This window comes from Sus scrofa, chromosome 3 (genome assembly GCF_000003025.6).
Source record: "Sus scrofa isolate TJ Tabasco breed Duroc chromosome 3, Sscrofa11.1, whole genome shotgun sequence".
Lineage (NCBI taxonomy): Eukaryota > Metazoa > Chordata > Mammalia > Artiodactyla > Suidae > Sus > Sus scrofa.
In genome coordinates this window covers 96,966,187-96,981,883 of record NC_010445.4, presented here as the reverse complement: position 1 = coordinate 96,981,883, position 15,697 = coordinate 96,966,187, and the positions used below count along the sequence as shown (strand labels likewise).

The 15,697-nt window shown below is 37.3% G+C and overlaps 1 protein-coding gene across 1 annotated transcript in view; it reads right to left on the bottom strand.

Moving 5' to 3' along the window:
- THADA (THADA, armadillo repeat containing) overlaps positions 1-15,697 on the bottom strand; it is a 324,874-nt gene that overhangs the window by 215,168 nt on the left and 94,009 nt on the right. The window contains 1 exon segment of the mRNA XM_021088406.1: positions 9,812-9,903. Coding sequence (XP_020944065.1) covers positions 9,812-9,903 — 92 coding nt within the window.

The window sequence follows — 15,697 nt, the reverse complement described above, 5'->3', positions numbered from 1 at the left end:
TATAATATATGGATCAAATTCCAAAGTGAATTAGAGTTTATAATAAAAAACACTGTTAACATTCTGTTAGCTTGTTAGAGATTAGCTATGAATCAGGGAGATAGTTCATATTGCAGAGGGGCATTCTGTGACTTAGAAATTTATTGTATTTTATTCAGAATCTCTATTTTAAAGCTCGACAAAACTTTTTTTTTCATGTGTGACGATAAAACTTTGTTCCTGAGCGTAATTTTTATAATCTAGGCTTGCTTACAGGAGTTAATTACATGGAACCACATACCCAGACAGTTTTACTACTTCATACTTTAAAAAAATTATATGCAGGAACTGCATAAATGAAGGGGGGAAAACTTTCCTAATAGGCTAAAATACTACATATATTATTTATCTCCCTAATGAAACGAAAACATTTTCAAAGCTTTTGAGATAGCCTAGAAGAATGTAGCAGCAGACATCATTAGTCACCTAATAAAAATCCATTCCCTCATCCCATCCTTCCTTTTAACAGTATTTGACTTTGGTTGGGTATTCACCCTTCTCTGAGTATTCACCCACGTTTCAGGGAGGGCTGGAAACAACCCCAGACCCAACTGGAGAATCCTAATTAGTCTAAACGAACTAGGGTGGATCCATTTCCCTCCTTAGGGATAAGTTGGGGCATACTAAGTTGTTGATTCTGCCAAAAAGCTGTGAAGGAAAGTCTGGAGAGTGCGGAATTGAAAGCATGGGAACATGTACAGGAGGTGATGTTGTCATTCTTAAAAAGAAATAGGGATGCAGAAGGCCACTGAATATTGCATCTGCAACATCTAGATGTGATGGCTAGAACCACAGCCATTTTGAAACCATGCAGGAAGTCTGCCTGGGCCAATGCCTTCACATCAAGGATGGCATAGTAAGAAATTCAAAGAACGTGGGTATTTGATGGTGTCAGCAACCTGAAATGAATCAATCTCCCTTAAAAATTCTTGGTTATATGTGAGATAATAACTTTTCCTTATTGTTTACATTTTGATTTGGGTTTTCCACTACTTGCAGCCAAAAGCATTTTTTTTTTTTTTTTTTTTTTTTTGTCTTTTTGCCATATCTTGGGCCGCTCTTGCGGCATATGGAGATTCCCAGGCTAGGGGTCCAATCGGAGCTGTAGCCGCCGGCCTACGCCAGAGCCACAGCAACGCGGGATCCGAGCCACATCTGCGACCTACACCACAGCTCACGGCAACGCCGGATCATTAACCCACTGAGCAAGGGCAGGGATCGAACCTGCAACCTCATGGTTCCTAGTTGGATTCGCCAACCACTGCGCCACGACGGGAACTCCTTTTTTTTTGCTTTTTAGGGCCACACCTGCAGCATGTGGAAGTTCCCAGGCTAGGGCTGAATCAGAGAAGCTACAGCTGCTGGCCTACACCACAACCACAGCAACAAGGGATCTGAGCTTCATCTACAACCTTCACCACAGCTCACAGCAATGCCAGATCCTTATCCACTGATCAGGGCCAGGGATTGAACCTGCATCCTCATAGGTACTAGGCGGGTTCATTACCACTGAACAACGATGGAAACTCTGCCAAAAGCATTCTAACTGCTTCAAGTCTGAAATATTTCAAGCCTCTGTTTAAATATTAACAAATGGAGCTATTATTTGGAAGATGAAGAACAATAACAGGGTATGCTGCTTAATTTCCTATCAAGACATATAGAACCGGCCATACTAATAGATCCTAACTTACCTATTATATTTCAAAGCTGGTAACTGTTCTGTTCCCCCTACCTATCTGCCCTTGTAGAGGAATATTCCCCTCTAATACAGCTACTACCCAATTTAGAAGCAACAAAAAGAATAAATGCTAAAAAAAAACCCAAAAAACCACACACACACCAAATTGGAACCACACTTTAATAATCTACAGAGAGTACAAATTATTCCTAAGTAACTTTCTTCCAGAGTCTTGCATCATATTCTCCAATATTCTCTACCAGCTGGGGCTACAGAATGCAATCACTTCTCCACTGATTCCTAAAATGATGCCTTTATCATGGAATACTCCAAAACAAAAAACTTCCAAATGATTCTTCATGTCATTTAAAATTCAAACTAGTCTCCTTGGCATATCTGTTTTTTGTTTGTTTTTTCTTTTTAAAAACTTAAAGTATAGTTGATTTACAACATTGTGCCAATTTCTGCTACACAGCAAACTGACCCAATCATACATATATACACATTTCCTTTCCTATATATCTTCCATCATGGTCTATCCCAAGAGACTGGAAATAGTTCCCTGTGCTGTACAGTAGGAACTTATTGCTTGGCGTGTCTATTTCACTGGCTGATATAACCCCAGAACCTGGTTCAGTGCTTACATAGAATAGGTGGTCATAGAATTCTTGCTCTAGGAATAAACGAATGAATGAATATTTTTATCATGTGCTTTCAGTCCTGGTCTGGTTTTATCTTCTAACTTTCTCAGACATATACAACATGTGTTCCAACTCGGTATATGTAACCTTATATGTAACATCCTCTTCTCTACATACTCAAATCCTATCCATCTTTTCAAATCCAAATTCAGCACTAACTCTTGCATAGAGCTTTACCTCATCTCCTCTGACACCCGCATCCCCTGACAGCATCAGAGAGTCTGATACTCATTTTTCCTAAACTAGTTCACATTTTGGTCTTCTCTCTCAGTAAATGATAAACTCCTTGAAATCCAAGACCGTGTCATAAATTACTTCCGTACATATTAGAGTGGCAAGGTATATAATAAGCATTCAATAAAAAAAACTTTATTGGGAGTTTCCATCATGGCGCAGTGGTTAATGAATCCGACTAGGAACCATGAGGTTGCGGGTTCGGTCCCTGCCCTTGCTCAGTGGGTTAACGATCCGGCGTGAGCTGTGGTGTAGGTCGCAGACGCGGCTCGGATCCCGCGTTGCTGTGGCTCTGGCGTAGGCCGGTGGCTCCAGCTCCGATTCAACCCCTAGCCTGGGAACCTCCATATGCTGCGGGAGCAGCTCAAGAAAAGGCAAAAAGACGAAAAAAAAAAAAAAATAAGAATACAAATAAAAAAATAAAAAACTTCATTGATTATATTTTATTAAAAGTTTAGTGTATAATAAGAATAGTTGAAAATGCCTGTAATTTCTACCACACATTACTAAGATCAAGAGTTATAAGGACCAAGTTCTGAATAAAGAAGAAATATTATCTAAGTTCTAAAGAAACTGTTCCCTCAGGTTTTAACCTCTTTGACTCCATTTTTTCACTTGGAAAACATCTCTGTGGTATTTCTCCACAGGTACTGAACAAGCAACGAATACTGATGTAAAACCCCTGATAAATGAAAACTCTATCTCATAGTCCTGGAAGCAATCCTGATGTCCTAAATTATGTAATCCTGGTATTACATTATATCAGTCTGGTTCATATAAAATGTAAGCTACAAAAATACCAAAGCTAAGAAAAAATATTTACTCATGCTTTTACTAAGATGCAGAAAGAGGATGCATGCATTGCCAAAATTCCATAGAACATGCTCAAACTAAAGCAACAATACCTTAGTTATTAAAGAAGGCAATGGCCTGAGGCAGTACTTAGGAACAAAGATTACTTGGTCCATGCAAGAGTCAATATTTAAGAACACAATGACTAATTCCCACTTCAAGTTCATCAACATATTTCTTTTTAAGAGCTTCTTTTTGGTGAAAATTTTTATTTGTGGTTTTTCCTACCTGTGATCCATGAACCTAAGAATGAACAAAAAACTTGAAACATGAAACTCTCCAGTAGGCCAAAGTGTCAGAATAGACTTCATTCTGATTTTAAGAACTTCTCCACAAGGGTTACATAAGACCTGTACTCATTTCTCAGTCTCAAAAAACACGCACTTACCAACTTTGCCTAAAGAACCAGATTGAATGTTCTAGAAACAACTGTGGAAAATGTATGAATGGTACCTCTAGACCATATCAAAACACTGGGGCTCTTAGCTTAATTTCAAATTATTTGAATCAAAACTAGGGTTATTGTTGTTAAAATCAGCTAAATTTGTTAAATGTTCTAGCTAGGCTTGCTGTGAGTTAAAAGTACCCATTAACTTTATTTCCAGCACTAGCTATGTGACCTTGAGCACCTCAATTTTCACATCTGCTGAATGAGAATGGAACTAGATGGCTTCTTAGGTGCACTCAAATATAAAAACTATAAAATACACTAAACTGTAATAAATGAAATATAATATAATAGTGGTTATTACTATAATGTTTATTAAATATATGAATGAAAAATATAAGCAGTGGTTTGGAAAAACTTTAGGTTCAGGCTGAAAGACAGCATACCATAGACAAAGATGATCACAAAACCCCAATATCCTCTCCCTCGAGCATCAAACTACCATGAAATACAAGTTTTACAGAGATAAATGTCTTACTTGCCACAATAATCTCCTACTGGGATAATTAAAGGGTCTTAAAATCAACCTGCCACATGGGAGTTGTTTGAGTCCCAGTCCACAATGAGACATTGGGTCAAGTGCCTCATTTCCCACAGTCTCACAATGTAAAATCTAAAGCCAGACTCAAAACAGTGACTCACCGCTCATCAGGAGCTGTGTGTATTGGGTGAGCAAATCCGCATGTGCTCTACAGATGCAGCTGGATTTGGGTTCTAGTTCTGCCTCTTTCTGGCTGTACGACATCGGGCGGACCACGTGATCTCACCAACCTTGATTTACTCCTCTATAAAATTAGGATGGCTCTACTCATGCTGCAGGGCTGTGATGAAGCCTAAATTTGACACCCATGAAGGGTTTGGCACGTACCAAGCACGCAAACAGACACTAAGGATATGCTTCCCCCTTCCACAACGTCTCCCTTTTACATGTGTGGAACAGAAACTTCAGTGCAGTAGATAACTGATATATTCTTCATCAGACCATTGGTTTCCCTGGGGCCAGGAGTATGTCTATTTCATCCTTGGATCTCAGTGCCCAGCAGAAGGCCTGGCAAAGAGTGAAAATGCAATATAAATTCTTGTTAAATGGAGGAAACGAGAATACTTCGGGGCTGAGGATGTTAAGATTATCCTGGCCACAGTCAAAAGAAAATTCTGATCTTCAGTCTGGCCAAATAGGCAACTGCTACAAACTACTATGTAGTTCAAAGCAAATAAGCTATTCTGAATTCTAATAATTACATTCTCTAACATAAAAACCTCGTTGCCCTACAGCTCTCAATTTTAGCTTCAAGAATCCAATTCTTTCCTAAACAATGGAGTGGGTAACCACAAAAACTTGTGGAATCTCTTTTCCTAGAAAACATGAAAAACAGGAGAGAAGCCAGTCTGTCTGGAAATTGCTTCAAAATCTGTCTATAAGCAGGGGCTGGACTAGACTAGATGTCCCTTGGAGGATCCTTCCAGAACCACAGCACTAAGATGTTAAGAGAAATAATTAAAACAATTCTCTGTTATTTATACCCAGGAAAACAAAACAAATACAATTTAACATCTCCTAACACAGTCATTAGAAATAATTTTATTTGGACCCAGTGATGCTTTTATAAACATTTTCCTCTTAAATTGTACTAAACCATCCTAAACTATTAATTTGAATATGAGCTCTGGCTAACAAGACAGAATAGAGATTGTACTAGTCTGTCAATGAAAACTAGATTATTATTCTTTTGTTCCTCTTTTTTAACCTACCTGTTTCCATGTACCCCAAATCTACTCATCCCCAAAGCTTTATAAGAAATACCGTTCCCTTCAAGCACTCCACTCAACTCTCCCACTGATGAATTTCTTCTGCATCCATTACTCATACCATATTGTGCAGCTGAATAGTATATATTGTCTTCTATTTCTACCTGCTTCACAAATAATGATTCTTGCTTCCTCAGCTAAAAGGTAAGCTCCTTGAGCAAGGTCCAAGTTTTATATTTTTCATGTACTCCTCTACTGTGTCAATAATGAGTTCAAGGCAAATGCTTACAAATTCTTACCGGTTGACTGACTGATTTAAAATGAAGAGCAAGCAAGAGCAAAAGAACACTCTGTACATTGAGCACCTGCACAAAGCTTTAACAAAGTCTACAATAAAGCTTTTCAGACTATCTATATACTGTTACCTGTCGCTTACCTGGGACTAGAACAAAATCTGTCTATAAGCAGGGGCTGGACTAGACTGGGGCTGATGGGAAAGATCTAGAGTGAAAGATCACATTGGTTTAGCTCCCATCTGAAAGGAAAGAGGAACTAGCAAGGTGCGCAAGGTGCGCCCACTCCCACTGCAGAGGAAGGCTATCTAGGGAAGCCCAGCACACTCCTCAGATCACAGAGCTATGCAGCTTCTGACCCTACAAAGGATCCATTATTCATTCTGTCATACCAAGCCAGTCAGGGGAAAAAAAAAAAAAAAAAAAGGAGAGGAGCTTTAGGAAAAGACAATGTAATAACATTATTGAAAACAAACAAGTGAAATGTATGTTTTCTCATTCTTCATAATCCCAAAGACACATCTGGAACAAGACTAATGCACTCTAGAGTTCAATCACTATGAGTGTACCGTACGCACTTTTAAGTAGGGGTGCAGAACCCCTGCTCCTTTCTTTATATGTGAAAAGGGAACTTCTTGTCTCTACTACCAAGCAGGCACTGTTCTAGGCACTGGGAAAATAGCAGTTTACCAAACTCACAATTCTAGTAACAATTACAGAAAGCCTTCGCTTAGTATTTTATAGAAATATAAGACCTCAAGGATAGTCCAAGTCTCTTAGAGGAGAAAGCCAAAGCCAGAGAGGTTAACTTGTCTCAGCTGGTTATTGTGGCTATATGGCAACAAAACAGAAACCAGAGTTCTTATCTCTCCTCCTCTAGTAACAAAATTTGCTTCTTCATTAAGCAAGTATTCTGTTTGCCCATTACATGCCAGACACTATGCTAGGCACCAGGTGTAAAAAAGAAAGGATAAGATACTGACCCAGTACTCCAAAAGCACAGTGTAACTGTAAGACAATGGGATGGGTAAAATACTAGAAGTGGTAACAGAAAAAGCAAACTATGTATCTCTAATGGCACAGGACTTCCAATATTTTTCAGGAAAATGAACTGTTAAAACTTTGTTTTATCCTCCCTATAGCCCTCTTAGTACAGAACAGATCTTATTATTCCTGTTCTATAGATGGAGAAATTGAAGAGCAGAGCGGATAAGGGAGTCTATTAAGGTCATCTCCAGGGGCAGCAAAATGCTTAGAAACCAAGTCTGTTTACTCCAAGATAGACCTTTTTCTCCCCCACTAGATGGGAAAGGCAGATGTTCTTTTTATGTCTAGTTCCCTTCTGATCAAGAGCACATATTTGCAAGACTGTGTGCAGAACCATCTGTGGCTGTGAACGTAGACTCCACTGACCTAGGCGGTGTCATCAGCTGAGTTTAGTTATTCAGTGGTTGAGGAACCAGTCAACAAGGCATCATTATCACTAGCATTCTTACAGTGCCCACCATATATACACAGACTAGAAGGAAAAGGCTCCACCCTCAGGGAGTTAATATTGTAGGGGACAGGTATATAAACATTTTGACCAAAAGTGGCATAATTAAATAAACTACAGCTAAAAGAACCATAACAAATAATGGCAAGTGTAAGACACTCAAAGTTTCGCAAAGCAAATCCAGTGGATGCTGCCAAGAAATATACCCTTTAAGGATTAAACAGAGAATAAAAGCATTGTCTATGTAATGAGATATACCAACCTTCAGATTACTGAAATAAAAACTCTTACCAAAGATGCTCATCACATTAAAAAATTAACTTCTTAATGCCTTCATTTCACTTTTTAGCTTTTACTCAAAACAATTACGTGACTATTCCATTTCCCTCTTTCTAGGAAAGCTATATATTTTGTAACCTTCCTTATTTGAGAGGAATGAAGTTATAATGGGGTTGCCATAAGCATGCTGTGGCAAAGAGACTAGGACTATGTGCTTTTATGTGCTACTCTTCCACCCTGTTTCAGATGTAACCTATGCAAAATGAATCTGATCATTTTCTCCTGTACATAGTAAAACTTGTATACACATCCAAGAATCATTCTCTTCATAAAAAGTAAAAGAGAAAAAAAGCATTTCTTCATTTTTTGAATTCAGCTTTAAACATCAATTTCACTTGCTTGATAAACCTCATACCGTATTTTATTTACACTACTTATCATGGCCTTACATTATAATATGACCAAACTGTTTTAAACCTTAGCACAACTGAATTATTAACAAAATAAACAAACCTAAAAAGAAACACATATCAGCGATTTCAACCTAGTGACAGGAAGAATTTATTTAGGAATCAGCTAAATAGTAAAAATCATCTTTTTACTAATCATCCTTTCAAAGGAATAATGTGATCGTTATGAAAAATACAACTCAGCTGAAAAAAAAAAAAACTTCTCTAGCCTTTCCTTAATATACTCAAGGGATTCACACATTTATAGCCAACTGCTTTCCATTTAAATATTTATTGAATTTTATAGGGTGATATGTAGCAATTTAAATGACAATTCAGAACTACCAGAAGGTTTCACCAGAATTACTTATAGTGTATTACAAAATTATTTCATGATATTTTCTAATTCCTAAGACCTAGTTCCATCATAAGAATATATATATATATATATATATATGCTTTTTAGGGCTGCAAATGTGGCGCATGGAAGATCCCAGGGTAGGGGTTGAATCAGAGCTGCGACTGCTGGCTTACACCACAGCCACAGCCATGCCAGATCCAAGCTGCGTCTGTGACCTCCACCACAGCTCATGGCAATGCCAGATCCTTAACCCACTAAGTGAGGCCAAGGATCAAACCAGCATCTTCATGGTTATCGGTTGGATTCATTACTGCTGAACCACAACAGGAACTGCCAAGAATACATATTTTAATAAACAACAGATTAAAACTGAAATTAAAAGTGCGATCATCCACTTTTTTAGGTAGGAGAGGAATGGAGCTTGATTTATCTCTAGTTCATCCAGAGGAAGACCACTGGGCCAAATCAGATCCTGAAGTTAAAAGTAATTAAGCATGCAGCGACAGTGACATCTAGTGTTAACTCATGCAAGCCACTAGACTACCATTAAAACCAGCCTAAGTACTAAAGAAACTATTCAAAGCTTCTCTTTAAAAACCACCAAACAGAACTTATGCATTGTATCTAAAAATTCCTCATAATCAAAGTGTTTCAGTAAGTTTTTTTCCAGACATTTAAAAAAAAAAACCTTAACAGAAAAACCTCTTAGGGAACAAACACAACAAAGACCTAAAAGTAAACAAGCACTGTTTATCCCGTGTGGCCAACATTTGCAACTGCTCACCTTGGTGAGAGCTTAATGCAATGTAATCTGGGGCGTGTTCTGATGAGCACATCATAAACATTTAAACTTCCAGTTACTATAAAAGCAACAATATGGCACGAGCCAGTACTTGATGACATATCAAGAAAAAGCAATTTAAGACATCTCGGGAATACTCGAAGAAGATGCAAATCAACAAAACTTTAGCTGTTGCACTGGGAAACGAGCTCTACATTTCAAGTCCTTGCTACCTTGCTATATTTTTGTTGCTCTGAAAGGTCCACTTATTTAAACAGTAGATATTTTTACCCAAGGGTTTAGAACTTGGCAGCATAGATTAATTTACTATAGTGTTTTTATAGTTATATACTCTAGAGGAATCTATAAAAGTAAGTGAAATTCCAAAAATTATTTTTGGCCACGACAATATTTTGTAAAAAGGGAAGTTAGCATTAGATGAAGCTTACCTATTTTTTTTGGAAAGTTCATCCTTTCCCTTTTTAACTCCAAATATCCTTGTGATCAAGGTACTGAAGAGAAGCGTGGATGAATTTCTCACCTAATGTAAAAATGTATATACAATAAAGGTTAAGACATATTCATGGCATAACACCAACATTTACAATGTTAAAACTAGATATTCAAAATCATTACCCAATTTCCTAGTGGAGGGCTAAAGGAGATATGGTCTCTATTCATAAAATAAGACAATTTTCACTAACTTTGTAGTAATTCCCTCTATGACTTCCTCTCAAACTGAGCTCTATAGTCTAACCACATCCACACAACACAGCTTTTTTCATACTTCTAATATTACCACCAACTGTTTTATTTCTTTGTGCTTATATCATCGAATAACACTTTAAAAAAAAGTTAATTTTTCCACAACATTTCTGATGATGAATAATACCCCAGTAAAAAGCTCAGCTCTCTCCATCTATTTTCTGTAGTCATCTGCCTATGAGAAAATATAAGACCTAACTCAAAGAACCCACATTATTAACATGGCCAGAAAAATATTTAATATCGTATCTAAAATGCTACTACCCGCACAATGCCAGTAACCTAATAATGTAATTTTAAACCCTAAGATTATCTGAGATAACTGGTTCATAAAAATAAGAAGAAAGAACCATCATTAATAAGCATGAATCACATCTATTTCCAAATCAATGTGTCAGGATGCTTTCCTGTATCATAAAAATGTCCTGAATGCATACTGGGCTTCCTCAATTACCTTGCCAAATCAGCGTAGACAGGTATAAACATGTATTGACTTCCCCACAATGTGTAAGGCCCTATACCAGCACCACAGAGAACATCCAGAAATAGAAGACACACACTTACTGCTAACACAGAGCTTATGCCTAATTAGATGGGCATCATATGGTGTGTTAAACAGCAACATAAGAAGAAAGGTAATTAAAAGCAACAATGTAGGATGGAGACCATAGCTTCCCGAAACTACTGCTGAAAGGATCACAAACTCAAATGCCCACAAGGGCCAGTGAGTGAGACAAAAGCAGCAGAGAACTGGGTCTAATGCAGTCGCTATTCAGCTGCAGCTGAAGTTGTTGCCCAGAGGGAATGTAAGCCCAGTGCTGCCAGATCTTCTGCTTTTTCAAAAGAAGCCAGAAACCCCAATTTTTATGTGAAATCTATTTTTAATGCTGGCAACAAATTAAAGGAAGAAGAAGAAGAAGGAAAAAAAAACTGTGGTGGAGGCCAAATAAAACACAGTTGTAGGCCAGATTTGACCTTTCAGCCACCAGCTTGCAACCTCTCCTCCAGAAGCACTGACTGACTCAGTTCGTGCATGGTAACTCTAGAATTGGAGCATAGATACACTGGCGCAATTCATAGCATAACTGCAATGAAACCTAAAACTGGACCAGTTCACTTATGTCCACTCAACAATTAACAAACATCAATGAAGTCTCTACTGTATGCCCTGCCCAATATCTGCAAATGAATTGCTCTGTCCTGTTACTCTATCAACATCTGTCCAAGCTCAGGTCTTCATTATCTCTCTCCTCTATTGACTTGGTTCCCAAAGACTTCTTAGGTTTAAGATGACTTGGTAGAGTCATACAGGACCCTGTCGCCTCTTAGGAATTGCACACACACACAAAAACCATAAAAAGAAAAGAAAAATCAAAACACATTGCCGTAAACCAAACTTTCTGACAGACTGCCAGAAGCAATAAAGTTAAAACTGGAGATGAAAGAGGATGTCCACTAAGGCGCACTTTATCAGAACTGTAAAGAACTGCTTGACAAAATGAATGGGTGCCCCCAGAAAGAACACTCCCTTATTTGATTCTCCTGCAGGCAGGAGACACATAATGTCTTTTAATAATGTTAAGATGGATCAGATAGATAAGCAGCCTAATCCATTCATCAAGTTCACTGATTAGGAGCCTATGATCATCATTACCTATACCAGTGGTATAGCAAAAGAGTGATAGTCTACCATTAATTAGTTATACTTTTCAGAAAAACTACCTCTAAAATAAAAGGCTTTCCCTCATGAGCTATTTGGTCATTCTGTTAGTACAGATTATTTCCACGAATTTACCAGTTTGCAGAATAATGCGTTCATGCTATAGCAACCTCCAAAGGCGACCAACTGATAAACTTTTAAAAAATTTTTGAAAAATTAATTTTCCTTTTATTGAGATATAATTCATATGCCATAAAATTCACCATCAGAAAGGACATTATTTAGAAGTTTTTACTATATCCACAAAGTAGGAAACTATCACCACTATCTAATTCCAGAATATTTTCATGACTCCAAAATGAAAACCCGTACACATTAACAGTTATTCCCATCCTCTTGCACTAGGTGAGCACTAATCTACTTTGTCTCTGTGGAACTGCCTGTTATGGACATTTCATATTCATGAGGTTATGTGAGAGGCAGCCTTTTATGTTGGTTTCTTTCATCTGGCTTTCATTCTCAAGGTTCACCCATGTTGAATGCTATTCTTTTTTATGGTTGAAGAGTATTCCATTGTGTGGATATACCATATTAAAAAATTTACTCATCATCTGATGAACACTCGGTTATTTCTACTTTTTAACTACTACGGATAATGATGCTCTGGACATTCACATACAAATTTTTGTGTTAACAAGTTTTCACTTTTCTAGGGCATATGCCAAGAAGTGGTACTACTGGATCACACGGGAAATCTATGTTATAACCTTTTGAGAAATTGCCAAAATGGCAGTACCTATTACATCCTTACCAGCAGTTTGTGAGTTTCATTTTCACCAATTCTCCAAATCCTCCCAGTAATTGTTATTGCCCATCTTTTTTTATTACAGCTATCCCAATGGATACAATATGGTATCTCAGTGTGGTTTTGACTTATGTTTTCCTGATTATGAATAATGTTAAGCATCTTTTCATGTGCTAATTGGCCACTTTCATCTTTTTTTGGAGGAATATATTCAATTCAATGTCCATTTTTAAATTGGGTTGTCTTTTTATCATTGGTATCCTGGATACCAGTCAAATATATGATTATCAGATATATGATTTGCAAAGATTTTCTCCCATTCTGTCAGATGTCTTTTCATTTTCTTGATGCTATCCTTTGAAAAGACATTTTAAATTTTGATCAAGTTTAATTTATCCATCATTTTTCTTTTGTTGCTTGTGCTTTATGTGTCATATCTAAGAAACCATTTCTAATCCAAGGACACAAAAATTTACACATATGTTTTCTTCTAAAGGTTTTATCACTCTGATTCTTACATTTAGGACTTTGATCCATTTTGAGTTAATTTCTGAATATGGTGTAAGACAGGAAGCAAATTCTTTCCTTTGTATGTAGATACTCAGTTGTCCCAATACCATTTGTTCAACAGACTATTCTTTCCCCCACTGAACTATATCAGCACCTTTTTTTTTTTTTTTACTAAAAGTTAGGTTTTATTTCTGGACTCAATTCTATTCTGTTGATTTACATAAGTCTATCCTTATGGCATTACCACAATGTCTTCATCACTGTTGCTTTGTTATAAGTCTTAACATTTGGACGTGTGAGTCTTCCAATCCTGTTCTTTTTCAAGATTATTTTGGCTATTCTGAGTCTCTTGCTTTGTTTTCTGAATTTTAGAATAGCCTTGTCAGTTTCTGCAAAGTGAGATTTTAACCAAGACTGTAGTGAATCTGTAGATCAATTTGGGGAGTATTTCCATTTTAACAATATTAAGTCTTCCAGTACATGAAGATGGAATATCTTTCCATTTATTTAGAACTTCTTTAGTTTCTTTCAGCAATGGTTTTTAAGTTTCATTAAAAACAAATAAGGGCAACAAATCTTGCCCTTCTTTTGTTACATTTATTACTAAATATTTTATTCTTTTTGATGCTATTATAAACAGAACTGTTTTCTTAATTTCATTTTTGATTATTCATTGGTACTATACAGAAACACAACTGATTTTTATATATTGATCTTGTGTCTTGCAACCTTGCTGAACTTGTTTATTAGCCCTAATTTGTGTGTGTGTGTGTGTGTGTGTGTGAACTCTTTAGGATTTTCTATATATAAATGTGATTGAAAAGCAGAAATAGTTTTGCATCTCCCTTTCCAATCTGGCTAATATTTATTTCTCATTCTTGCCTAATTCTTCTCATTCTTCTCTACCTACAGCCTCCGGTACAATATTGAATAGAAGTGACAGGGGTGGACATCCTCGTTCTGTTCCTGATCTTAGAGGGAAAGCTTTCAGTCTTTTACCATTAAGTACATTGCTAACTTGGATTTTTCGCTGATATCCTTCGCCAGGTTGAGAAACTTCCCTTCCATTTCCAGCTTGCTGAGTGCTTTTAACATGAAATGGTGTGAGATTATGTCAATTGCTTTTTTGCATCTGCTTACATGATCAGGTGGTTTTTGGTATTTTATTTGTGCAAAATATGATACTAATTTCCATACGTTTAAAAATATACACTCTATGTTTTAATAGTGTAGAAACTGTACAGTATAACATTTTAAAAAGTTATTATAAATGTAGACCAAAATAACTAGCATGAACACTATTTGTTTCTTAAGATAGAAGAGTGACCTTGTTTTTGTATGATAATACAAATAGTTCAAGGACATCTGTTTCAGGCGCCCTTGTATATTTTCTAATATCTCATCCATGTATTCTGTCTCTGTTTGCTAAAAAGCTAAAGAGGGGAGTTAAGTAGAAATATAATCAAGACTACTTGGAGTTCCCGTCGTGGTGCAGTGGTTAACAAATCCGACCAGGAACCATGAGGTTGTGGGTTCGGTCCCTGCCCTTGCTCAGTGGGTTAAGGATCCGGCGTTGTCAAGAGCTGTGGTGTAGGTCGCAGATGCGGCTCGGATCCCGCGTTGCTGTGGCTCTGGTGTAGGCCAGCAGCTCCAGCTCCGATTGGACCCCTAGCCTGGGAACCTCCATATGCCGTGGGAGTGGCCCAAGAAATAGCAAAAAGACCAAAAAAAAAAAAAAAAAGACTACTTGACAAACTACATTATCAACTCCTGAAACATCAATAATAAATACTAACCTGACTCAGTGATGTTAAATCTTAATGTAGATAATGAAAAGTTCATATACAGTGGTAGTGGTAGTATATTTTGAAAAACTCCTATTAGTAGTGGCAATGAAAACAGTCCTATGTGGGAAGGAAGAATCAAGGAGAATGCAAGTAAAAAAGGAAAGTAACCAAAGAGTAACTAGTAGTAGTAAAGTTAGAAATGGAGAGAACAGGGAGCTCCTTTTGCACCTCAATGTGTTAAGAACCCAGTGTTGTCTCTGTGAGAATGTGGGTTCGATCCTTGGCCTTGCTCAGTGGGTTGAGGATCTGGCATTGCTACAAGCTGCGGCGTAGGTCACAGATGCAGCCTGGATCCAGTTTTGCCATGGCTGTGGCATATGCCTCTGCTGTAGCTCCGATTCAACTCCTAGCCCAGGAACTTCCATATGCCACAGGTGCAGCTATTAAAAAAAGGAAGAAGAAATGGAGAGACTAGAATGGCTGCCAAATAACCCCAGCTATAATCAATCCTTATCACAAGGGAAACACCAGAAAATCTGTTCCCTTACTCAATTCTCCATCAAGCTCCCAACATATGGTTGACAGAGACTTGGTATTCAGTTACGAAGTGACACCTGCCACCAAAATTTTTCCCTTCTATCCCCTGAGTACATATGACTTTTTTCCTTTCTGGTATAAAAAAGTTTCTATACAGACTTCTATAAGATATGGAAAAGTAGGTAAATGAAAAGAAAATTAGGTTTCACAAAGTAGTGTGTGAGTGTGAAGTGTATATACACGTATCTATGCATCTGTGTACATTTTGTGC